Consider the following 25,430-nt stretch of genomic DNA (forward strand, 5'->3'; position numbering starts at 1 on the left):
AGAGCGGTGAGCAAAGGCAGAGCAGGCTAGAACCGCCGGAGCGGTGAGCAAAGGCAGAGCAGGCTAGAACCGCCGGAGCGGTGAGCAAGGCAGAGCAGGCTAGAACCGCCGGAGCGGTGAGCAAGGCAGAGCAGGGGGGACAGGGCTCTGTTCACACGGAACAGACAGGAAGGGAAAGGCAGAACCGGATACCTACAGGGTACTTGCAGTGAAGTAGCGAGTGGACCACAAACTCACAAACGGGAGTACAGTGACAACGAGCAGGAGTTAGGTACGAGTTCAGACTCTGCAGAAAAAGGAAAGGTACGGACATAGAGAAACACGGGAAACAGGCTAGAAGAGTATACAGACAATAACAGACACAGTAGCAAGATACAGGAGCGGGTCTAGGTAGCAGCCCCTAGAAGGTGGGAGGAACAGGCTAGGAGCGTGTTCAGACAGGACAGACAAGATACGGGAGCGGGTCTAGGTATGCGGCCCCTAGAAGGAGGAACGAACAGGCAAGGAGCGTGTTCAGACAGGACTGGAAATACAGCCTACAAGAAAGGCAAGCAAACACAGAAAGGGACCTGGCACATTCAGAGTGAAAGAACACACTGAATGAAACACAATGCTCAGGCAGGGATTGATTGGAGCAGCTGGGTCAAATACCAGGTGACAGACAGCAATAGGCTGAGGACACACAAGGGGTGTGACCCACAGCAGGTACAAAAAGCAGGAAGTGATCGGGCGCCGCCCTTAAGCAGCAGAAACAGACACAGACAGCATGGAGGGAAGCCAGAGAGACATTCTGGACTGGAGATCAAGTGCGCGCTCTTGCACAGTGGGAGATGGACCACTATGCAAGGACGCCGCCAGGTATGTTACACACATCTACTGGTAGGTGCCGCACTAATCCTACATCCACAATTCCACGATTGTGACCCCAGCCTAAATGTAGTCGGGCCCTCCGAATGTTCAAAGGTTCTCCTCCAGGTATGTTCACTAACATACGGCTGCCAGGAACAATACATTGGTCGGGCACTAATCAACGTGACTGAGGCTCCGGAGTCCCGGAGCCCTGCAGCCTCCACACAATCTACCCAGACTGATTGCAGATGCTGGTTCATGGTCGCTGAGGGGTCCCATCTAGTCCGGGACACCTGTCCTTGTACCACATATGCCTCTTCCTCTTCCGGTTGGCGTTGTGGGATCTTCTCTCCTCCCGCATTCCAAACGCATTGCCGCAGTGTTCGCTGGTTGGGAATGCGGATTATGTGGGCTAGAACATTCCCGGCATTCCCCGGCAAAGTGTCCCATGTGTCCACAGTTGGATCCAGTTGGATGAACATGTAAGTGGCTGCGTTGCTGGAGTAAGTCAATTCTTCAGAGACGATGATGATGATGAAAAGGCTTTTTATTCACAATGTGTTTCAACGCCGTAACGACGTCTTTTTCAAGTGAAAAAAACTAATGTGCAAAACATGACAACGGATGGGTTTTTAAAGGCCCTAAATGGATGCCAACAATTACATAGGGACCACCCACAGGAACGCTTAAACCAATGTGGAAGTCAGGACGGGGCGGACCCTCAGCTGGAAATGTCAAATTGATTAAAGAAAAAAAATAAAAAAGACCAAACTTATTACTGATAAAATGTAAAGGGATGAACCAATGCCATGTAGGAGAAGCAGGAAAAGACCCCGGGATAAGACCCCAGGATGGGGCAGCGAATAGAAGCCAGAGGGGAAATAACAGGAGCGCCCGGACAGAGGAGGGGACGGGGACTAAGGAAGAAGGGACCGTACATATCAATGACACCACATGAATATAAGACAAAATGCTGGGGAGAAGCGATTGGAGAGCAGGAGAAATGGGATAAGATCCTGGGATGGGGCCGTGGATGGACGTCAGAAGGGCCACATGTAACACAGGAGCCAACTAGGTGGATGAGGGAAAGGGGATACAGGAAAGGGAAATAAACAGTATGGCTGACAAAATATCATATATATATATATATATATATATATATATATATATATATATATATATATATATATATATATACACACATACATACATACATACATACACACACACATATATATATACAGTTATATGAAAAAGTTTGGGCACCCCTATTAATCTTAAGCTTAATGTTTTATAAAAATTGGTGTTTTTGCAGCAGCTATTTCAGTTTGATGTATGTAATAACTGTTGGACACAGTAATGTTTCTGCCTTGAAATGAGGTTTATTGTACTAACAGAAAATGTGCAATCTGCATTCAAACAAAATTTGACAGGTGCATAAGTATGGGCACCCTTATCATTTTCTTGTTTTAAATACTCCTACCTACTTTTTACTGAGTTACTAAAGCACTTTTTTTGGTTTTATAACCTCATTGAGCTTTGAACTTCATAGCCAGGTGTATGCAATCATGAGAAAAGCTACTTAAAGTGGCCACTTGCAAGTTGTTCTCCTGTTTGAATCTCCTCTGAAGAGTGGCATCATGGGCTCCTCAAAACAACTGTCAAATGATCTGAAAACAAAGATTATTCAACATAGTTGTTCAGGGGAAGGATACAAAAAGCGGTCTCAGAGATTTAACCTGTCAGTTTCCACTGTGAGGAACATAGTAAGGAAATGGAAGAACACAGGGACAGTTCTTGTTAAGGCCAGAAGTGGCAGGCCAAGAAAAACATTAGAAAGGCCGAGAAGAAGAATGGTGAGATCAGTCAAGGACAATCCTCAGACCACCTCCAGAGAGCTGCAGCATCAACTTGCTGCAGATGGTGTCACTGTGCATCGGTCAACTATACAACGCACTTTGCACAAGGAGAAGCTGTATGGGAGAGTGATGCGAAAGAAGCAGTTTCTGCAAGCACACCACAAACAGAGTCAGCTGAAGTATGCAAAAGCACATTTGGAGAAGCCAATTGTAGCGTCGGCGTCCCTGCCTCCTGCTAGGCAGGGACGCTGTTCCCCTCACCTCTCCGCTCCGAGCCCGGCGTCTTCCTCCCGCTCTGCTGGCAGCACGCGCTCCTTCCCGGCCACGGTGCTTAGGGCGCGCGCGCGCTCCCCCCCCTCTTAAAGGGGCCGCAGGGGCCGCGAGCGCCGTCCTAAGGAGTCCCCGGCCAATGGCCGGAGGACTTCACCATATATAAGGCACCTCCTCCAAAATGGAGGTGCCCGAGCAATGTTGTTGCACTGTTCACTACTCTGCTTCAGTCCTCAGGTCCCGTTTCCAGTTACCTGCCAGTTTTCTGCCAGTTTGCTGTCTGATTCCTGCCTGTTATCCGCTTACCTGCTTGCTAGCCTGAGGTCCGACGGTCTGCCTTCCGACACCTGTCAGTCTGTCTATGGACCAGCTTGCCCGCTTACCTGGGAGCGCTCACCTGCTACCTGTCTGCTAGCCTACCTGGAGGCTCCGCCGTCACATGCTGTGACCACCTGCCAGTCCAGAGACTCTTGCCCGCTCACCTGGGAGCGCTCATCTGCTACCTGCCTGTTAGCCTACCTGGAGGCTCCGCCGTCACGTGCTGTGACCACCTGCCAGTCCAGAGACTCTTGCCCGCTCACCTGGGAGCGCTCACCTGCTACCTGTCTGCTAGCCTACCTGGAGGCTCCGCCGTCACGTGCTGTGACCACCTGCCAGTCCAGAGACTCTTGCCCGCTCACCTGGGAGCGCTCATCTGCTACCTGCCTGTTAGCCTACCTGGAGGCTCCGCCGTCACGTGCTGTGACCACCTGCCAGTCCAGAGACTCTCGCCTGCTCATCTGGGAGCACACATCTGCCATCTGCCTGCTAGCCTACCTGGAGGCTCAGCCGTCACAGGTCGTACCTACCCTTTACCCAGAGACTGTCCCGGTCACTTACCGTGACCTCCTGCCCGTTTACCCAGAGACTGTCCCGGTCACTTGCCGTGACCTCCTGCCCGTTTACCCAGAGACTGTCCCGGTCACCTGCTGTGACTATCTGCCTGTCTTCCCTGGTCGCCACCCGCTTCCTTACAAGGACCGCCCCCTTGTATAAGTTGCTCAGAGGTTCCGCCTCCCAGACCCGTTACAGTTTGCTCGGGCCATGGAACCCGGTGGCACCCAAGCTCCCTCGCTCTGGGACCTATGTCATGAACTGTCCCGTCAGAGGTCCCAACAGGAGTCCATCCTGAGTCACCTGCGGAATGTCAACTCCCGCCTGGACACACTGACTGCTCCACCAGCAACCACCGCTAGTGTCATGACTCGCAACCCGGCAGCTCCGCTGCCCACCAACACCATGGTATCCTGTCCTGGACCCCGGCTTTCCGCACCTCCTCGCTTCGGAGGTGACTCCGCCCAAGCTCGGGGCTTCATAAACCAGTACACCCTGCACTTTGAACTCTTGTCCCACCAGTTTATCTCCGACCGGTCCAAAGTGGCCTTTATCATGTCCCACCTCACGGGGGAGGCTCTGGCTTGGCTAAATCCTCTATGGGAGAGAGGAGACCCCCTGGTGGCCGACTTGTCAGCCTTTCTCACGGCTTTCCGGAAAGTCTTCGATGAACCCGGACGGAAGACCTCATCCGCTTCGTCTCTGCTACGCCTCCGTCAGGGAAGTCTTACCGTGGGCCAATATGCCATACGGTTCCGTACCCTTGCCTCGGAGCTGGCCTGGGATAACGACGCCCTGGTGTCTGTCTTCTGGGAGGGTCTGTCCGGCCGTATTAAAGATGAACTCGCCGGTCGGGACGTTCCTACCACTCTCGACGACTTAATAACTCTTGCCACCTGGATTGACCTACGGTTCCAGGAGCGCGCCAAAGAGGTCACCCGTGAGAGGAGGTTTCCACGTCTAGCTCCTACCTTCCAGAAACCCGTCACTCCCTCCGTTACTCCCCAGGCACACTCTCCTGAGCCTATGCAGGTCGACCAGATCAAGATGGTCAAAACCCGTCAAGACTTACGCCGTGCCGAGGGGAGCTGCTTCTACTGTGGCAGTAAGGAGCACCGGATCCGTACCTGCCCGGAGAGGTCGGGAAACGCCTGGGTCTAGGATCGCTCAGAGAGGTCGTCCTAGACAAGAATAAACCCTCTCCATCTCTGCTGCTGTCAGTCTCAATCATCTGCGGGGAGAACAGTTATTTCAAACTAGCCCAACTTGACTCTGGAGTAGCCGGGAATCTTATTTCACTGTCCCTGGTAGAAAAATACCGCATTCCCACCAAACCTCTGGCTGTACCCTTATCTGTCGCTGCCGTGGATGGGGGCCTCTTACCACGTCCCATCCAACTCATCACCGAATCCATTACTCTGCAGGTGGGAATGCTGCATTCTGAGAGCATCTCCTTTCATGTTCTGCGTGGACTCTCTCACGCCCTCTTACTAGGCCTACCTTGGCTCCAGAAACATGCACCCGTGCTTGACTGGCAGACCGGAGAAGTCCTTCGCTGGGGACAGGACTGCCATAAGACTTGTTTGGTTCCTGTTCATCCCGTCCGTCCTTCTCCTACCCCAACTAATCTACCTGGACTTCCGATTCCTTATTAGTCATATGCTGATGTCTTTAATAAAAAGGAGGCAGAGACATTACCCCCTCATAGACCATACGACTGTCCTATCGACCTGTTACCCGGTACTACTCCTCCCCGTGGGCGTATTTACCCGTTGTCCGCTGCTGAGACCCGGTCTATGTCCGAATATATTGAGGAGAATCTGGCCCGGGGATTTATCCGGAAATCTACCTCCCCGGCGGGAGCAGGCTTCTTTTTCGTTAAAGAGAAGGACGGCTCTCTCCGTCCCTGTATGGACTATTGAGGCCTTAACCAGATCACGGTGAAGAATAAGTACCCCCTTCCGCTCATTCCGGAATTATTTGATCGTCTGAGGGGGGCTAGAATCTTCACCAAACTGGACCTCCGTGGGGCGTACAACCTGGTCCGTATCCGTCAGGGGGATGAATGGAAGACTGCATTCAACACCCGGGACGGCCACTATGAATATCTGGTAATGCCCTTTGGTCTTTGTAACGCTCCCGCCGTCTTTCAAGAGTTGGTCAATGACATCTTCCGGGACCTTCTCTACTCCTGCGTAGTGGTGTACCTGGACGACATCTTGGTCTTCTCTCCGGATCTCCAGACTCACCGGAGGGATGTTCGTCAGGTCCTGCTCAGGCTCAGGCAGAACCACCTCTTCGCTAAATATGAGAAGTGCCTCTTTGAGCAGACCTCTCTTCCGTTTTTGGGCTACATAATTTCTCAGACCGGCCTACGAATGGATCCTGAGAAACTGCCATCGAGAAGTGGCCTCGACCGGAGGGGTTGAAGGCTATTCAGCGGTTCCTGGGCTTCGCCAACTACTACCGTCTCTTCATACCGCACTTCTCTTCCCGGACTGCCCCAATTTACGCGCTCACCCGTAAGGGCACTAATCTCAGAGAGTGGCCGCCCGAAGCAGAGGAGGCCTTTCTTTCCTTAAAACAGGCCTTCTCTTCCGCCCCGGTGCTGCATCGCCCGGACGGCAACAAGCAGTTCTTCCTGGAAGTTGACGCCTCCTCCTCTGGAGCCGGAGCGGTACTTACCCAAAAATTATCTTCCGGGAGGATGGTAACTTGTGGCTTCTTCTCCAAACTCTTCTCCTCTTCTGAGCGCAACTATTCCATAGGAGACCGAGAGTTATTGGCCATCAAGCTGGCATTGGAGGAGTGGCGTTACCTGCTCGAGGGGGCTCTTCACCTGGTAATAATTTACACTGACCACAAGAACTTGGCTTACCTCCAGCATGCCCAGAAACTTAACCCGCGCCAAGCCCGGTGGTCCTTGTTTTTTGCTCTCTTTGATTTTGTTTTTCATTTTCGCCCGGCTGACAAAAACATCAAAGCGGACGCCTTGTCCCTATCCTTTCTGGTGTCTGATCTCGAGGAAGAACCTAAACATATCATCGATCCCGCCAGAGTAATGCAGGTGGCTCCCGTGAGTCTAAATCGTCTCCCTCCCGGTAAGACGTTCGTATCTGTACCTGATCGGGAGAAGATCCTACACTGGGGTCACTCGTCTAAACTAGCTGGCCACGCCGGTCAGAAAAAGACCCTCCAGCTTATTACCCGGCACTACTGGTGGCCTACCCTGCACAAGGACGTAATAGACTTTGTTTCTGCCTGTATGTCCTGCGCCCGCAACAAGGTTCCGAGACACCTGCCAGCCGGTCGCCTCCTTCCTCTGCCAGTACCTGCTGCCCCCTGGCAGCATATAGCTATGGACTTCATAACCGATCTCCCCGTCTCTGCCGGTTGTACGGTCATTTGGGTGGTCGCTGACCGCTTTTCCAAGATGGCTCATTTCGTTCCCCTGCCAGGCCTCCCGTCTGCACCCGAGTTGGCTAAAGACTTTATCCACCACATCTTCCGCCTTCATGGCCTGCCCCTCCACATCTTGTCGGATCGTGGGGTACAGTTCACCTCACGCTTCTGGAGAGCCACTTGTAAACTGCTAGGCGTCACCCTGGACTTCTCCGCTTACCACCCTCAGTCTAATGGTCAAGTGGAGCGGATCAATCAGATCCTGACCAGTTACCTCCGGCACTTTGTTAATGCCCACCATTCTGACTGGGTGGATCTCCTGCCATGGGCCGAATTCTCCTACAACAATCACGAGAGCGAATCTTCCTCCAAATCCCCGTTTTTTGTAGTCTTCGGTCAGCATCCTCGGATCCCATTTCCCGTCTCCACCTCGGTGGATAATCCGGCTGCGGAATCTCTTGTTAACAAATTTTCCTCCATGTGGGAGAGTACCCGATCCGCACTCCTTCAGTCGTCCGAGTGTATGAAAAGACACGCTGACAAAAAACGTCTGGATCCTCCTCAATTTCGTCCTGGGGATAAAGTCTGGCTCTCGTCCAAGTATGTCCGGCTCAAGATTCCTTCCTATAAGTTAGGGCCTTGGTTCATCGGTCCTCTGGAGATCATCAGTCAGATCAACCCAGTGGCCTATAAATTGAAACTCCCGGCCAACTTGCGGATCCCTAACTCCTTCCATGTATCTCTCCTCAAACCCGTGGTACTTAACTCTTTTTCCAAGTCTACAGGTACGCCTCCTGCTCCGGTTTCCGCTGAAAACGAGTTTGAGGTAGAGAACATTCTGGCCACCAAAAGGGTAAGAGGAAAGACCTTTTTTCTAGTAGATTGGAAGGGGTTTGGTCCTGAGGAGAGAACGTGGGAGCCCTGGGAGAACATCCATGCCCCTCTCATCCTTGGTAAATTTCTGTCTGGCCTAAAAAAGGGGGGGGCCTAAAGGGGGGGGTACTGTAGCGTCGGCGTCCCTGCCTCCTGCTAGGCAGGGATGCTGTTCCCCTCACCTCTCCGCTCCGAGCCCGGCGTCTTCCTCTCGCTCTGCTGGCAGCACGCACTCCTTCCCGGTCACGGTGCTTAGGGCGCGCGCGCGCGCTCCCCCCCCTCTTAAAGGGGCCGCGCGCGCCGTCCTAAGGAGTCCCCAGCCAACGGCCGGAGGACTTCACCATATATAAGGCACCTCCTCCAAATTGGAGGTGCCCGAGCAATGTTGTTACACTGTTCACTACTCTGCTTCAGCCCTCAGGTCCCGTTTCCAGTTACCTGCCAGTTACCTGCCAGTTTCCTGCCAGTTTCCTGCCAGTTTGCTGTCTGATTCCTGCCTGTTATCCGCTTACCTGCTTGCTAGCCTGAGGTCCGACGGTCTGCCTTCCGACACCTGTCAGTCTGTCTATGGACCAGCTTGTCCGCTCACCTGGGAGCGCTCACCTGCTACCTGTCTGCTAGCCTACCTGGAGGCTCCGCCGTCACGTGCTGTGACCACCTGCCAGTCCAGAGACTCTTGCCCGCTCACCTGGGAGCGCTCATCTGCTACCTGCCTGTTAGCCTACATGGAGGCTCCGCCGTCACGTGCTGTGACCACCTGCCAGTCCAGAGACTCTTGCCCGCTCACCTGGGAGCGCTCACCTGCTACCTGTCTGCTAGCCTACCTGGAGGCTCTGCCGTCACGTGCTGTGACCACCTGCCAGTCCAGAGACTCTTGCCCGCTCACCTGGGAGCGCTCATCTGCTACCTGCCTGTTAGCCTACCTGGAGGCTCAGCCGTCACAGGTCGTACCTACCCTTTACCCAGAGACTGTCCCGGTCACTTGCCGTGACCTCCTGCCCGTTTACCCAGAGACTTTCCCGGTCACTTGCCGTGACCTCCTGCCCATTTACCCAGAGACTGTCCCGGTCACCTGCTGTGACTACCTGCCTGTCTTCCCTGGTCGCCACCCGCTTCCTTACAAGGACCGCCCCCTTGTTGAAGTTGCTCAGAGGTTCCGCCTCCCAGACCCGTTACACCAATTTCCTTTTGGAAGAAGATCCTGTGGACTGATGAAACCAAGATTGAGTTGTTTGGTCATACAAAAAGGCGTTATGCATGGTGGCAAAAAAACACAGCATTCCAAGAAAAACACTTGCTACCCACAGTAAAATTTGGTGGAGGTTCCATCATGCTTTGGGGCTGTGTGGCCAATGCCGGCACCGGGAATCTTGTTAAAGTTGAGGGACGCATGGATTCCACTCAGTATCAGCAGATTCTTGACAATAATGTTCAAGAATCAGTGATAAAGTTGAAGTTACGCAGGGGATGGATCTTTCAGCTAGACAATGATCCAAAACACCGCTCCAAATCTACTCAGGCATTCATGCAGAGGAACAATTACAATGTTCTGGAATGGCCATCCCAGTCCCCAGACCTGCATATCATTGAACATCTGTGGGATCATTTGAAGAGGGCTGTCCATGCTCGGCGACCATCAAACTTAACTGAACTGGAATTGTTTTGTAAAGAGGAATGGTCAAAAATACCTTCATCCAGGATCCAGGAACTCATTAAAAGCTACAGGAAGCGACTAGAGGCAAAAGGAGGATCTACTAAATATTAATGTCACTTTTCTGGTGGGGTGCCCATACTTATGCACCTGTCACATTTTGTTTGAATGCAGATTGCACATTTTCTGTTAGTACAATAAACCTCATTTCAAGGCAGAAACATTACTGTGTCCAACAGTTATTACATAGATCAAACTGAAAGAGCTGCTGCAAAAACACCAATTTATATAAAACATTAAGCTTAAGATTAATAGGGGTGCCCAAACTTTTTCATATAACTGTATATACACACACACACATAAATATACATATACACACACACACACACACATATATATACACACATATATACAGGGTGATCCAAAAGTAGGTGGACAGAAAATAATAACATTTATTTTGATTTAAGTCTCTTTGGGTAATAATTTCTTGAAATGCATCTTATGTAATTTTTCAAATCACTGAAACTTTTTGGTTTTCGACTATAAACTTTGTCCTTGAGTACTCCCCAAAAGAAAAAATCCATTGGGGTGAAGTCTGGTGAAGGTGCCGGCCAATCACGTGGGCCTCTTCAGCAAATCCATTTATTAGGAACTGTTTCATCGAGATACTCGCGGACCACTCTCGAATAATGTGGAGGGGCCCCATCTTGTTGGAAATAAAGGTCATGTGAATTCGGCTGTTGCTGTAACTGGGGAACAACTTGATTCATTAGACTTTCGAGATACTTATCTCCTGTGACTGTTCCATCAAAAAATATTGGGCCTAAAACACCAAAAGTTGAAATACCCCGAATATTGACACCCGGCTCATTTAGTTGTTGCTCTAATGTTAAATGCATGTTCTCATTAAACCAGTAAATACTATTATGTCTGTTACTATGACCGGAGAATGGGAGAGAAGCTTCATCACTCCACATAATCACTTTACACCATCTACTATATAATTGTCTTATCCCGTCCGTCTGTCTGTCTGTCTGTCCAGGAAATCCTGCGTCGCTCATTGGTCCGGCAGCGGCCAATCAGCGCCGCGGGATTTCAGAAAAAAGATGGCGGCCGTTAGCGTCTCATCTGCGGGACGGAGCTCAGCGGCGTTGCAGCCGGGAGATGAGCGCCGGTACCAGCAGAAGGACCCCGACCGCCGGACCCATCTGCGGGACGGAGATGCAGCCGGGAGATGAGCGCCTCGCGCCGCTCATGTCCCGGCCGGTAGCAGCGGAAGGACCGCCGGCGCCGCTGACCTCCATGCGGAAGGGAGGACCGGGGAGCGGCGCTGCGGGTCGGGATACTTCTGCTGCGAGCACCCGCTCATGACCCGGGTTCTCGCAGCGGAAGTATCTGCACAGGCAGCGCCGCTCCCCGGTCCTCACCAAGACGATTCGATGATTGGTCTCGGTCTTCGGACCTGACCAATCACTGATCTTAGCGCAACAGTTAAATACCGCTGTGCTGATTGGTCGCGGACGCTGGCCGCGACCAGTCACCGATTTGGGCGCCAAATTTAAATATTGGTGATTGGTCGCGGGCAGCGCCAGCGACCAATCAGCGATTTTTAACACAAATGTCCGGACCTTAGTAACACCATGCGGATACTGTGGGGACATCAGCGGCTAGGGTGTGAAGGGAGGACCGGGGAGCGGCGCTGCGGGTCGGGATACTTCTGCTGCGAGCAGTCGCTCATGTCCCGGCTTGTCGCAGTGGAAGTATCCGCAGAGGCAGCGGCGCTCCCCGGTCCTCACTAATACGATTCCGCTCCCCGCTCCTCACCAATACGATTCGCTGATTGGTCGCGCTCTCCGCACGCGACCAATCAGTGATCTTGGCGCTAAAGTTAAACACCGCTCTGCTCATTGGTCGCGGGCAGCGGCCGCGACCAATCACCGATTTGGGCGCCACATTTAAATAGCGGCCGCGACCAATCACCGATCTTGCTGCCACATTTAAACACTGCTGTGCTAATTGGTCGCGGACGCCAGCCGCGACCAATCAGCAGTATTGGCGCCAGATTTAAACACCTCTTTGCTGATTAGTCGTGACCGCGACTAATCATCGATTTTGGTGCCAAATTTAAACACTCTCTCCATTCCTCGCTAACACTGTTCGCTGATTGGTCGCGGCCGCCATCCGCGACCAATCAGCGAGATTGGCGCCAAATTTAAACAACGCTCTGCTGATTGGTCACCGGCCTCGACCAATCAGCAGAGCGATGCAGAGCGGGGTTTAAATTTGGCCCAAAGTCGCTGATTAGTCGCGTCTGACGGCCGCGACCAATCAGCAGAGCGTTGTTTAAATTTTGCGCCAAAATTGCTGATTGGTCGCGGCCGTCGACCAATCAGCGATTTTGGTGACAAATTTAAACCCCGCTCTGTATCGCTCTGCTGATTGGTCGCGGCCGCCGACCACGACCAGTCAGCAGTATTGGCGCCAAATTTAAACACCGCTCTGCTGATTGGTCGCGACTAATCAGGGATTTTGGTGCCAAATTTAAACACGCTCTCCAGTCCTCACTAACACGGTTCGCTGATTGGTCGCGGCCGCCGCCCGCGACCAATCACCGATATTGCCGCCAAATTTAAACACCGCTTTTCTGATTGGTCGCGGTTGCCGAACGCGACCAATCAGCGATTTGGGCGCCAAATTTAAACGCCGCTCTGCTAATTGCACCACGTCTGCCGCATACATATTCTAGAATACCCGATGCATTCGAATCGGGCCACCATCTAGTGTTTGATAAATCTCCCCCTTCATAACCTTATTACACTTTCTGTCCACCTACTTTTGGACCACCCTGTATATACACTGCTCAAAAAAATAAAGGGAAGACTTATATAACAGAATATAACTCCAAGTAAATGAAACTTCTGTGAAATCAAACTGTCCACTTAGGAAGCAACACGGATTGACAATCAATTTCACATGCTGCCAACTATATAGTTTATACTTATGGAGATCGATAGCGTGGGTCGGAGTGAAGACAAACACGATATATCGTATTAACAGGATATATTGAAGCAGGCAGGTATATATTATAGCAGGCAGATATAGGCAATAAGTGATCAGTAAACAGTCTCTGGAAATGGTTGTGATGTCAGTACCAGCCGATAGATGTCCCAGGTCCAGAAACGCACAGTCCACGAGATCCTGAGCCCGGACCAGGCTCCTTGCAGGGAGCAGGCTGAACTGCAGGTGGATGCAGAGCGGGTCCTTGCACACAGATGAAAGTCCAGATAAACAGCAGGCAGGTAACAGGTGGGGAATCCCAATGTAAAGAAGCAACAGGCAAGATGCAAGTCCTTCAAGCTTGGCAGCAGGTAAGATACAAGATACACAAGCAAAGTATAGTTGGCCAGAGTCTCTTTATATATATAGCAAACAGGAAACAGGAGATATCAGACAGGAAACAAGATGGCCCCCGAGGCTGTCAACTCCATTTTGGATAAGGGCAGAACCAAACAGAACAGGTACATGCAGCTCCATCTTGGATAAAGGCAGCACAGGTACATGATTCAGATCCTTACACATGCTGTTGTGCAAATGGAATAGACAATAGATGGAAATTATTGGCAATTATCAAGACACCCTCAATAAAGGAGTGGTTCTGCAGGTGGGGACCACAGACCACATCTCAGTACCAATGCTGTCTTCCTGATGTTTTGGTCACTTTTGAATGTTGGTTGTGCTTTCACACTCGTGGTAGCATGAGACGGACTCTACAACCCACAGAAGTTGCTCAGGTAGTGCAGCTCATCCAGGATGGCACATCAATGCGAGCTGTGGCAAGAAGGTGTCCAGAGGCTGGAGGCGCTACCAGGAGACAGGCCAGTACACCAGGAGGCGTGGAGGGGGCCGTAGGAGGGCAACAACCCAGCAGCAGGACCACTACCTCCGCCTTTGTGCAAGGAGGAACAGGAGGAGCACTGCCAGAGCCCTGCAAAATGACCTCTAGCAGGCCACAAATGTGCATGTGTCTGCACAAACGGTTAGAAACTGACTCCATGAGGGTGGCATGAGGGCCCGACGTCCACAGATGGGGGTTGTGCTCACAGCCCAACACCGTGCAGGACGCTTGGCATTTGCCACAGAACACCAGGATTGGCAAAGTCGCCACTGGTGCCCTGTGCTCTTCACAGATGAAAGCAGGTTCACACTGACCACATGTGACAGACGTGACAGAGTCTGGAGACGCCGTGTAGAGCGATCTGCAGCCTGCAACATCCTTCAGCATGACCGGTTTCGCAGTGGGTCAGTGATGGTGTGGGGTGGCATTTCTTTGGAGGCCGCACAGCCCTCCATGTGCTCGCCAGAGGTAGCCTGACTGCCATTAGGTACGGAGATGAGATCCTCAGACCCCTTGTGAGACCATATGCTGGTGCGGTTGGCCCTGGGTTCCTCCTAATGAAGGACAATGCCAGACCTCATGTGGCAGGAGTGTGTCAGCAATTCCTGCAAGATGAAGGCATTGAAGCTATGGACTGGCTGCCCGTTCCCCAGACCTGAATCCGATTGAGCACATCTGGGACATCATGTCTCGCTCCATCCACCAACGTCACTTTGCACCACAGACTGTCCAGGAGTTGGCGGATGCTTTAGTCCAGGTCTGGGAGGAGATCCCACAGCAGACCATCCGCAACCTCATCACGAGCATGCCCAGGCGTTGTAGGGAGGTCATACAGGCACGTGGAGGCCACACACAATACTCAGCCTCATCAGGAGCATGCCCAGGCATTGTAGGGAGGTCATACAGGCACGTGGAGGCTGCACACATTACTGAGCCTCATTGTGACTTGTTTTAAGGACTTTACATCAAAGTTGGATCAGCCTGTTGTGTGTTTTTCCACTTTAATTTTGGGGGTGACTCCAAATCCAGGCCTCCATTGGTTAATAAATTTGATTTCCATTGAACCAGGCATATGGAGTCCATCCGTTCACCTTTTCTGCGTCGCACAAAGACACGGTGGTTGGAACCAAAGATCTCAAATTTGGACTCATCAGACCAAAGCACAGATTTCCACTGGTCTAATGTCCATTCCTTGTGTTCTTTAGCCCAAACAAGTCTCTTCTGCTTGTTGCCTGTCCTTAGCAGTGGTTTCCTAGCAGCTATTTTACCATGAAGGCCTGCTGCACAAAGTCTCCTCTTAACAGTTGTTGAAGAGATGTGTCTGCTGCTAGAACTCTGTGTGGCATTGACCTGATCTCTAATCTGAGCTGCTGTTAACCTGCGATTTCTGAGGCTGGTGACTCGGATAAACTTATCCTCAGAAGCAGAGGTGATTCTTGGTCTTCCTTTCCTGGGGCGGTCCTCATGTGAGCCAGTTTCTCTGTAGCGCTTGATGGTTTTGTTCAACTGCACTTGGGGACACTTTCAAAGTTTCTTAAAGTAATGATGGCCACTTGTTTTTCTTTACTTAGCTACTTTTTCTTGCCATAATACAAATTCTAACAGTCTATTCAGTAGGACTATCAGCTGTGTATCCACCAGACTTCTGCACAACACAACTGATGGTCCCAACCCCATTTATAAGGCAAGAAATCCCACTTATTAAACCTGACAGGGCACACCTGTGAAGTGAAGACCATTTCCGGTGACTACCTCTTGAAGCTCATCAAGAGAATGCCAAGAGTGTGCAAAGCAGTCATCAAAGCAAAAGGTGGCTACTTTGAAGAACCTAGAATATAAGACATATTTTCAGTTGTTTCACACTTTTTTTTGTTAAGTATATAATTCCACATGTGGTAATTCATAGTTTTGATGCCTTCAGTGTGAATGTACAATTGTCAAAGTCAAGAAAATACAGAAAAATCTTTAAATGAGAAGGTGTGTCCAAACTTTTGGTCTGTACTGTATATATGTACATATATGATATTTTGTCAGCTATAATATTTTATTGCATTCGTTCATCTCTTTACATTCTATCAGTAATAAGTTTGGTCTTTTTTATTTTTTTTCTTTAATCAATTTGACATTTCCAGCTGAGGGTCCGCCCTGTCCTGACTTCCCCATTGGTTTAAGCGTTCCTGTGGGTGGTCCCTATGTAATTGTTGGCATCCATTTTGGGCCTTTAAAAACCCATCCATTGTCATGTTTTGCACATTTGTTTTTTTCACTTGAAAAAGACGTCGTTACGGCATTGAAAAGCATTGTAAATAAAAAGCCTTTTCATCATCGTCGTCGTCGTCTCTGAAGAATTGATTTACTCCAGCAGCGCAGACACTTACCTGTTCATCCAACTGGATCCAATATCTCCTGAGGATTCATCCTCCGGCCCCGGGGCGGCAGCTGTTTTCCTTCATGCCCACATAGGAGTTTGCCTGTCACATCTCCACCAGGTTAGTATAACCAGCACTCTCCTACTCTCCCTCCATAGGGTATCACCCTATTGTGCACCTATTTAGATTTACATGTGTCCGCAGTTATAGCAGCTTAACCCCTAACCCCGACGAGGGTGGTACTTGGGGGCTTGGAGACAACAGTCGGAGGCCGTACACTCCAGCAGGGTTATCTATGGTGCCGGGGTCAGTGGTCCACTCCGGCAGGGGTGGTGATAACTTCCACAGGCGGGATAGAGTGGACGAGATGCACCGGATGAGGTGAGGGTCCGTGGGGCTCCCTCCAAATCCTTGAGGGGCAGCTGGATTGCCGGTGCCCAGGTTGCCCACACCCATAACATCTCCTCTCTGTGATTTCCCCAGGTCGTGGTTGGAACTGTTGGGGTTCGGGATTGTGAGGAGTGGTTGTCATCAGCCTGCGGCTGGGTGGAGGGGCAGATATAACCGTAGGGGGCCTGAGCGCGGGAGCAGGCTTTAATTTATTGTCCAGAAGCCTCCTTCATTGTGGTCAGATAGTAATGGCCTCATCGGCCAGGGCTGGAGATCTATCCAAGGTGCGTGGCGTAAGCTCCCAGACCCATTTCCGTATTTCTGCGGGGCACTTGGCAAGAAATTGTTCTATAAGGAACGCCTGTATAACATCTTCCACAGTGAAGGCATTTTCCGCTTCCAGCCATCTCCGACATGCCTGAGACATCTTATGTGCATACATCCTAAACGATCCCCCCATGACGCATGGGAGGTCTTGGAACTGGGCCCTATATGAGTCTGAGGTGATAGCATGGTAATCAAGAATAGTCCGCCTTACAATGCTATAATCCCGATTCCGCTGTGAGTCAATGGTTCGGTAAGCCTCCGCCATGCTTCCATTCAGGAGTCCCACTAACAAACGCATCCAGCCAGAGTGGGGCACCTCCATCATGACACACTGCTTCTCAAAGTCCTTGAACAACCCCTCCACATCTCCAGAAGCCTCATCAAATGGCTTAAAGTCCATCCGGGTGATCCGTACAGGCTCCCGGTTCGTTGGGTTTACTCGCCATATCGCATTACTCCTTCTTTCGACCTCCATTGCTTCTTGTCTCCACTGTGCTCAGCGAGCAGCCTCCTCCTTATACTCCTGAAAGACTCCTGGGCCCAGAACTGCCATCTCTTCTTCAAATCTCCATCTCTAGCACTTGTCTGTCGGATATCTGGGAGGATGTGGCCTGGCTAGCACCCACCAGAAGATCAATTAAGTCCTCTTTAGTCAGTCCCTGGTAGTTCAGGCCCAGGTCTCTGGCTCTCTCCTGTAAACTGTATACAGTCCAGTTTCTGTACTCACTCTGTGGGTGGTTCTCCGTTTGGTTGTGCTCTGTTGATCCCACCGCTTTCCACCAGTTGTCACGGGGTCCTTCTCCAACATCACACAATCAACAGAGCAAGATAGGATTGAACAATTCCAAGACCTTTATTATATGCAAAACCGAAAGGTTCACAAAACAATCCACCACACAGAGGATAATATAGTTCAGGAACACGGATACCGACCAGTAGCGGGATAAATGTCCCGGGAGATGAGAGTCCAACAATCCAGCAGACAGAGGTTAAAATAGTCCAGATACTACTCCATATAGACTCCTCCAGCAGTATTTCCAGGGCAATCTGGGTTTCTTCCAGTCTCGCTGGCCTTCACATCAGTGTCACACACAAGAATTTAACTTACATGTGTCTCTGTGTCCTCCTCAGACCCCCACCTTACATCTAGGGGTAAGCAGACAGGTTGTTTGGTTTCCAGGCCCTCCAGACCTGAGACTGGTGCCTCAGAGATCAAGGCACTACAAGGGGTGATAATATCAGCAGGGGATCATCAAGAGGCATGGACACCTTCACACTGCAGATGGTAACTGACCTAATTCTATTATCAGCCATTTGGAAGGTCATTAAGACTTTACACACAGAATGATACAGAGCAACAAGACAACAGTCCGAAAATCCGTAAAAATATGAATATAAACAGAAGGATACCCCATACACCAAATCACGCTATCACTACCACCATCATCGCTACCCCAGAGGTGGTCTCTATATAGAGGACCCTGTCACACTGGCCCCATATTGGACCAACAGCTGAAGAGCTGAGGACATCATACTTTTTATTTTTCATTTCTTGCTTGTAAAGTTATAAAGTTCTTCTCTGGGGAGTGTACATCTTCCCCTGTATAAGATTGACCAATCATAGGTAGGGGGTCTCATGCAGGGGAGAAAAAAAGACGCCCCCTCTCCTCACTGATCGCTGCAGCCTTGTGCACAGATACAGCAGAGCTGAGTTATGTATCATTATAAATACTTCTGGATCTCATCCCCCAGTAGTTAGTGTGGGAGAAGGGTGAGAGACGACTGCTATGTGAGCGGAGATCTTATCATAAATTCTAACCTTAACTTTACAAACAAATATCACAACAGTGGAGAGGAGAATTGAAAGATGAAAGTGACTTTTTCCTCAGCTCTGCAGCTGCTGGTCCATCGTGTGGCCGGTGTACAATCATCTTCAAGCTGCTGAAGGGTCCTCGTTAATGTTCAGTGACCGCTGTGTGGTGTAAGGCACACTACTGCTTTGTCTCCTTGCAGAGACCCCAGTGGACCCTGCGTCAAGTGCTGGCTGCATCTCACATGGGGACTGGTGGGAATTGCTCTTCTTCATCAGACAACTGAATTGCAAGGACCAGAAGAGAGTGCTGGAGGCTGTCAGACCGGGAGTGCAGAAACCGGTGAGCTGGGGATGACGGGGTGCTCAGTCCACTGAGATGTGGATGACGGGGTGTGCGCAGGCCGCTGAGCTGTGGATGGCGAGGTGTGCGCAGGCCGCTGAACTGTGGATGATGGGGTGTGCGCAGGCCCCTGAGCTGTGGATGATGGGGTATGTGCAGGCCGCTAAGCTGTGGATGATGGGGTGTGTGCAGGCCGCTGAATTGTGGATGATGAGGTGTGCGCAGGCCGCTCAGTTGTGGATGATGGGGAGCACAGACCGCTGAGCTGTGGATGACGGAGTGTGCACAGGCCGCTGAGCTGTGGATGACGGAGTGTGCGCAGGAGGCTCATTTGTGGATGACGGTGCACAGACCGCTGAACTGTGGATGACGGGGTGCACAGACCGCTGAGCTGTGTATGACGGGGTGCACAGACCGCTGAGCTGTGGATGACGGGGTGTGTGTAGGCTCTGAGCTGTGGATGACGGGGTGTGGGCAGGCTCCGAGCTGTGGATGACAGGGTGTGTGCAGACCGCTGAGCTGTGGATGATGGGGTGTGTGCAGACCGCTGAGCTGCAGATGACTGGGTGTGCGCCGGCTCCGAGGTGTGGATGACGGGGTGTGTGCAGGCTCCGCGCTGTGGATGACGGGGTGTGTGCAGACCGCTGAGCTGTGGATGACGGGGTGTGTGCAGACCGCTGAGCTGCAGATGACTGGGTGTGCGCAGGCTCCGAGCTGTGGATGACGGGGTGTGGGCAGGCTCTGAACTGTGGATGACGGGGTGCACAGTCCGCTGAGCTGTGGATGACGGGGTGTGTGCAGTCTCCCAGCTGTGGATGTCGGGGTGTGTGCTGGCTCCGAGCTGTGGATGACGGGGTGTGTGCAGGCTCTCAGCTGTGAATGATGGGGTGTGTGTAGGCTCTGAGCTGTGGATAACAGGGTGTGTGCAGGCTCTGAGCTGTGGATGACGGGGTGTGCGCAGGCTTGGAGCTGTGGATGACACTGGGTGTGTGCAGGCTCTGACCTGTGGATGACACGGGGTGTGTGCAGGCTCCGAGCTCTGGATGACGAGATGTGTGCAGGCTCTGAGCTGTGGATGATGGGGTGTGCGCAGGTCGCTGAGCTGTGGATGACGGGGTGTGCGCAGGCTCCGAGCTGTGGATGACACGGGGTGTGTGCAGGCTCCAAGCTGTGGATGACACGGCATGTCTGCAGGCTCCGAGCTGTTTATGACGGGGTGTGTGCAGTCCGCTGAGCTGTGGATGACGGGGTGTGTGCTGACCGCTGAGCTGCAGATGACTGGGTGTGCGCAGGCTCCAAGCTGTGGATGACGGGGTGTGGGTAGGCTCCGAGCTGTGGATGACGGGGTGTGTGCAGACCGCTGAGCTGTGGATGACAGGGTGTGCGCAGGCTCCGAGCTGTGGATGACGGGGTGTGTGCAGGCTCCGAGCTGTGGATGACGGGGTGTGTGCAGACCGCTGAGCTGTGGATGACTGGGTGTGTGCAGACCGCTGAGCTGTGGATGACGGGGTGTGTGCAGACCGCTGAGCTGCAGACGACTGGGCGTGCGCAGGCTCCGAGCTGTGGATGATGGGGTGTGCGCAGGCTCCGAGCTGTGGATGACGGGGTGTGTGCAGGCTCTGAGCTGTGGATGATGGGGTGTGTGCAGGCTCTGAGCTGTGGATGATGGGGTGTGCGCAGGTCGCTGAGCTGTGGATGACGGGGTGTGCGCAGGCTCCGAGCTGTGGATGACACGGGGTGTGTGCAGGCTCCAAGCTGTGGATGACACGGCATGTGTGCAGGCTCCGAGCTGTTTATGACGGGCTGTGTGCAGTCCGCTGAGCTGTGGATGACGGGGTGTGTGCTGACCGCTGAGCTGCAGATGACTGGGTGTGCGCAGGCTCCGAGCTGTGGATGACGGGGTGTGGGCAAGCTCCGAGCTGTGGATGACGGGGTGTGTGCAGACCGCTGAGCTGTGGATGACAGGGTGTGCGCAGGCTCCGAGCTGTGGATGACGGGGTGTGTGCAGGCTCCGAGCTGTGGATGACGGGGTGTGTGCAGACCGCTGAGCTGTGGATGACTGGGTGTGTGCAGACCGCTGAGCTGCAGATGACTGGGTGTGCGCAGGCTCCGAGCTGTGGATGACGGGGTGTGGGCAGGCTCCGAGCTGTGGATGACGGGGTGCACAGTCCGCTGAGCTGTGGATGACGGGGTGTGTGCAGGCTCCGAGCTGTGGATGACGGGGTGTGTGCAGGCTCTGAGCGGATGACGGGGTGTGTGCAGACTCTGAACTGTGGATAACAGGGTGTATGCAAACCGCTGAGGTGTGCATGACAGGGTGTGTGCAGGCTCCGAGCTCTGGATGACTAAATGTGTGCAGGCTCTGAGCTGTGGATGATGGGGTGTGCGCAGGTTGCTGAGCTGTGGATGACGGGGTGTGTGCAGGCTCTGTGCTGTGGATGACGGGGTGTGTGCAGGCTCCGAGCTGTGGATGACACGGGGTGTGTGCAGGCTCCGAGCTGTGGATGACACGGCGTGTGTGCAGGCTCCGAGCTGTGGATGACGAGATGTGTGCAGGCTCTGAGCTGTGGATGATAGGGTGTGTGCAGGCTCTGAGCTGTGGATGATGGGGTGTGCGCAGGTCGCTGAGCTGTGGATGACGGGGTGTGCACAGGTCGCTGAGCTGTGGATGACGGGGTGTGTGCAGGCTCTGAGCTGTGGATGATGGAGTGTGTGTTGACCGCTGAGCTATGGATGACTGTGTGTGTGCAGACCACTGAGCTGTGGATGACGGGGTGTGCGCAGGCTCCGAGCTGTGGATGACGGGGTGTGTGCAGGCTCCGAGCTGTGGATGACGGGGTGTGTGCAGACCGCTGAGCTGTGGATGATGGGGTGTGTGCAGACCGCTGAGCTGCGGATGACTGGGTGTGCGCAGGCTTCGAGCTGTGGATGACGGGGTGTGGGCAGGCTCCGAGCTGTGGATGACGGGTGTGTGCAGACCGCTGAGCTGTGGATGACAGGGTGCACAGTCCGCTGAGCTGTGGATGACGGGGTGTGTGCAGGCTCCGAGCTGTGGATGACGGGGTGTGTGCAGACCGCTGAGCTGTGGATGACAGGGTGCACAGTCCGCTGAGCTGTGGATGACGGGGTGTGTGCAGACTCTGAGCTGTGGATGACGGGGTGTGTGCAGGCTCCGAGCTGTGGATGACGGGGTGTGTGCAGGCTCTGAGCTGTGGATGATGGGATGTGTGCAGGCTCTCAGCTGTGAATGACGGGGTGTGTGCAGGCTCTGAGCTGTGGATGACGGGGTGTGCGAAGGCTTGGAGCTGTGGATGACACTGGGTGTGTGCATGCTTTGAGCTGTGGATGACATGGGGTGTGTGCAGGTGCCGAGCTCTGGATGACGAGATGTGTGCAGGCTCCGAGCTGTGGATGATGGGGTGTGCGCAGGTCGCTGAGCTGTGGATGACGGGGTGTGCGCAGGCTCCGAGCTGTGGATGACGGGGTGTGTGCAGGCTCTGAGCTGTGGATGACGGGGTGTGTGCAGGCTCTGAATTGTGGGTGATGGGGTGTGCGCAGGCTCCGAGCTGTGGATGACGGGGTGTGCGCAGGCTTCGAGCTGTGGATGACACGGGGTGTGTGCAGGCTCCGAGCTGTGGATGATGGGGTGTGTGCAGACCGCTGAGCTGTGGATGACGGGGTGTGTGCAGACCGCTGAGCTGCAGATGACTGGGTGTGTGCAGGCTCCGAGCTGTGGATGATGGGGTGTGTGCAGACCGCTGAGCTGTGGATGACGGGGTGTGTGCAGACCGCTGAGCTGCAGATGACTGGGTGTGTGCAGGCTCCGAGCTGTGGATGACGGGGTGTGGGCAGGCTCTGAGCTGTGGATGACGGAGTGTGTGCAGACCGCTGAGCTGTGGATGGCGGGGTGTGCGCAGGCTCCGAGCTGTGGATGACGGGATGTGCGCAGGCTCTGAGCTGTGGATGACGGGATGTGTGCAGGCTCCGAGCTGTGGATGATGGGGTGTGTGCAGACCGCTGAGCTGTGGATGATGGGGTGTGTGCAGACCGCTGAGCTGTGGATGACGGGGTGTGTGCAGACCGCTGAGCTGCAGATGATTGGGTGTGCGCAGGCTCCGAGCTGTGGATGACGGGGTGTGGGCAGGCTCCGAGCTGTGGATGACTGGGTGTGTGCAGACCGCTGAGCTGTGGATGACGGGGTGCACAGTCCTATGAGCTGTGGATGACGGGGTGTGTGCAGGCTCCGAGCTGTGGATGACGAGGTGTGTGCAGGCTCTGAGCTGTGGATGATGGGGTGTGTGCAGGCTCTGAGCTGTGGATGACGGGGATTGTGCAGGCTCCGAGCTGTGGATGACGGGGTGTGTGCAGGCTCCGAGCTGTGGATGATGGGATGTGTGCAGGCTCCGAGCTGTGGATGATGGGGTGTGTGCAGGACGCTGAGCTGTGGATGACGGGGTGTGCAGAAACTGGTGAGCTGTGGATGACGGGGTGTGTGCAGGCTCCGAGCTGTGGATGACGGGGGTTGCGCAGGGTCTGAGCTGTGGATGACGGGGTGTGTGCAGGCTCCGTGCTGTGGATGAGGGGGTGTGTGCAGGCTCCGAGCTGTGGATGATGGGGTGTGTGCAGGACGCTGAGCTGTGGATGACGGAGTGTGCAGAAACTGGTGAGCTGTGGATGACGGGGTGTGTGCAGGCTCTAAGCTGAGGATGATGGGGGTTGCACAGGCTCTGAGCTGTGGATGACGGGGTGTGTGCAGGCTCCGAGCTGTGGATGACGGGGTGTGCGTAGGCTCTGAGCTGTGGATGACGGGGTGTGTGCAGGCTCTGAGCTGTGGATGATGGGGTGTGCACAGACCGCTGAGCTGTGGATGACTGGGTGTGCGCAGGCTCTGAGCTGTGGATGATGGGGTGTGTGCAGACCGCTGAGCTGTGGATGACTGGGTGTGCGCAGGCTCTGAGCTGTGGATGACGGGGTGTGTGCAGACCGCTGAGCTGTGGATGACGGGGTGTGTGCAGACCGCTGAGCTGTGGATGACTGGGTGTGCGCAGGCTCTGAGCTGTGGATGACGGGGTGTGTGCAGACCGCTGAGCTGTGGATGACGGGGTGTGTGCAGACCGCTGAGCTGTGGATGACTGGGTGTGCGCAGGCTCTGAGCTGTGGATGACGGGGTGTGCGCAGGCTCTGAGCTGTGGATGACGGGGTGTGCGCAGGCTCTGAGCTGTGGATGACGGGGTGTGCTCTACGTTATAAACTTCTGTGAAGCACCTGGTGGTTCAAGGTGCTCACCACACATCTAGATAAGTTCTTTGAGGGGTCTACTTTCCAAAATGCGGGGGGGGGGGGGGGGGGTTCCACTGTTTAGGCATATCAGGGGCTCTCCAAATGCGACATGGCGTCAGCTCTCTATTCCAGCCAATTTTGTGTTCAAAAAGTCAAACTGTGCTCCTTTCCATCCGAGCCCTGCCGTGCGCCCGAACAGTGGTTTTCCAACACATATGGGGTATCGGCGTATCAGCATACTCAGGAGAAATTGAAAATTTTTTGCGGTCCATTTTCTCTTGATACCCTCGTGAAAATAAACAAATTGGATCTAAAGTAATATTTTTGTGAAAAGGGGTTAAACATGAAGGGTTAATAAACTTCTTGAATGTGGTTTTGAGCACCTTGAGGGGTGCAGTTGTTAGATTGGTGTCACTTTTGGGTATTTTCTGTCATATAGACCCCTCAAAGTCACTTCAAATGTGATGTGGTCCCTAAAAAAATGGTTTTGTAAATTTTGTTGGAAAAATGAGAAATCGCTGGTCAACTTTTAACCTTTATAGCTCCCTAACAAAAAAAAATGTATTTCAGAAATTGTGCTGATGTGAAGTAGACATGTGGGAAATGTTATTTACTAACTATTTTGTGACATATCTCTCTGATTTAAGGGCACAAAAATGAAAAGTTTGGAAATTGTGAAATTTTAGCCAAATTTCCAATTTTTTCCACAAATAAACGCAAGTCATATCGAAGAAATTTTACCTCTATCATGAAGTGCAATACAGTGGGTACGGAAAGTATTCAGACCCCTTTAAATGTTTCACTGTTTGTTTCATTGCAGCCATTTGGTAACTTCTAAAAAGTTCATTTTTTTCTCATTAAAGTCCACTCTGCACCCCATGTTCACTGAAAAAAAACAGAAATGTAGAAATTTTTGCAAATGTATTAAAAAAGAAAAACTGAAATATCACATGGTCATAAGTATTCAGACCCTTTGCTCAGACACTCATATTTAAGTCACATGCTGTCCATTTCCTTGTGATCCTCCTTGAGATGGTTCTACTCCTTCATTGGAGTCCAGCTGTGTTTAATTAAACTGATAGGACTTGATTTGGAAAGGCACACACCTGTCTATATAAGACCTCACAGCTCACAGTGCATGTCAGACCAAATGAGAATCATGAGCTCAAAGGAACTGCCCAAGGAGCTCAGAGACAGAATTGTGGCAAGTCACAGATCTGGCCAAGGTTACAAAAGAAT

At 52.7% G+C, this 25,430-nt stretch overlaps 1 protein-coding gene across 1 annotated transcript in view; it reads left to right on the forward strand.

The window, feature by feature from the left end:
- Positions 1 to 25,430, forward strand: part of LOC141257272 (cullin-9-like) — a 180,132-nt gene that overhangs the window by 12,634 nt on the left and 142,068 nt on the right. The window contains exon 5 of the mRNA XM_073671639.1: positions 18,772 to 18,911. Coding sequence (XP_073527740.1) covers positions 18,772 to 18,911 — 140 coding nt within the window. The remainder of the gene's footprint in view (positions 1 to 18,771; positions 18,912 to 25,430) is intronic.

This window comes from Phyllobates terribilis, unplaced genomic scaffold (assembly GCF_046119375.1).
Source record: "Phyllobates terribilis strain yellow unplaced genomic scaffold, ASM4611937v1 Scaffold_3__8_contigs__length_932513732, whole genome shotgun sequence".
Taxonomy (NCBI): domain Eukaryota; kingdom Metazoa; phylum Chordata; class Amphibia; order Anura; family Dendrobatidae; genus Phyllobates; species Phyllobates terribilis.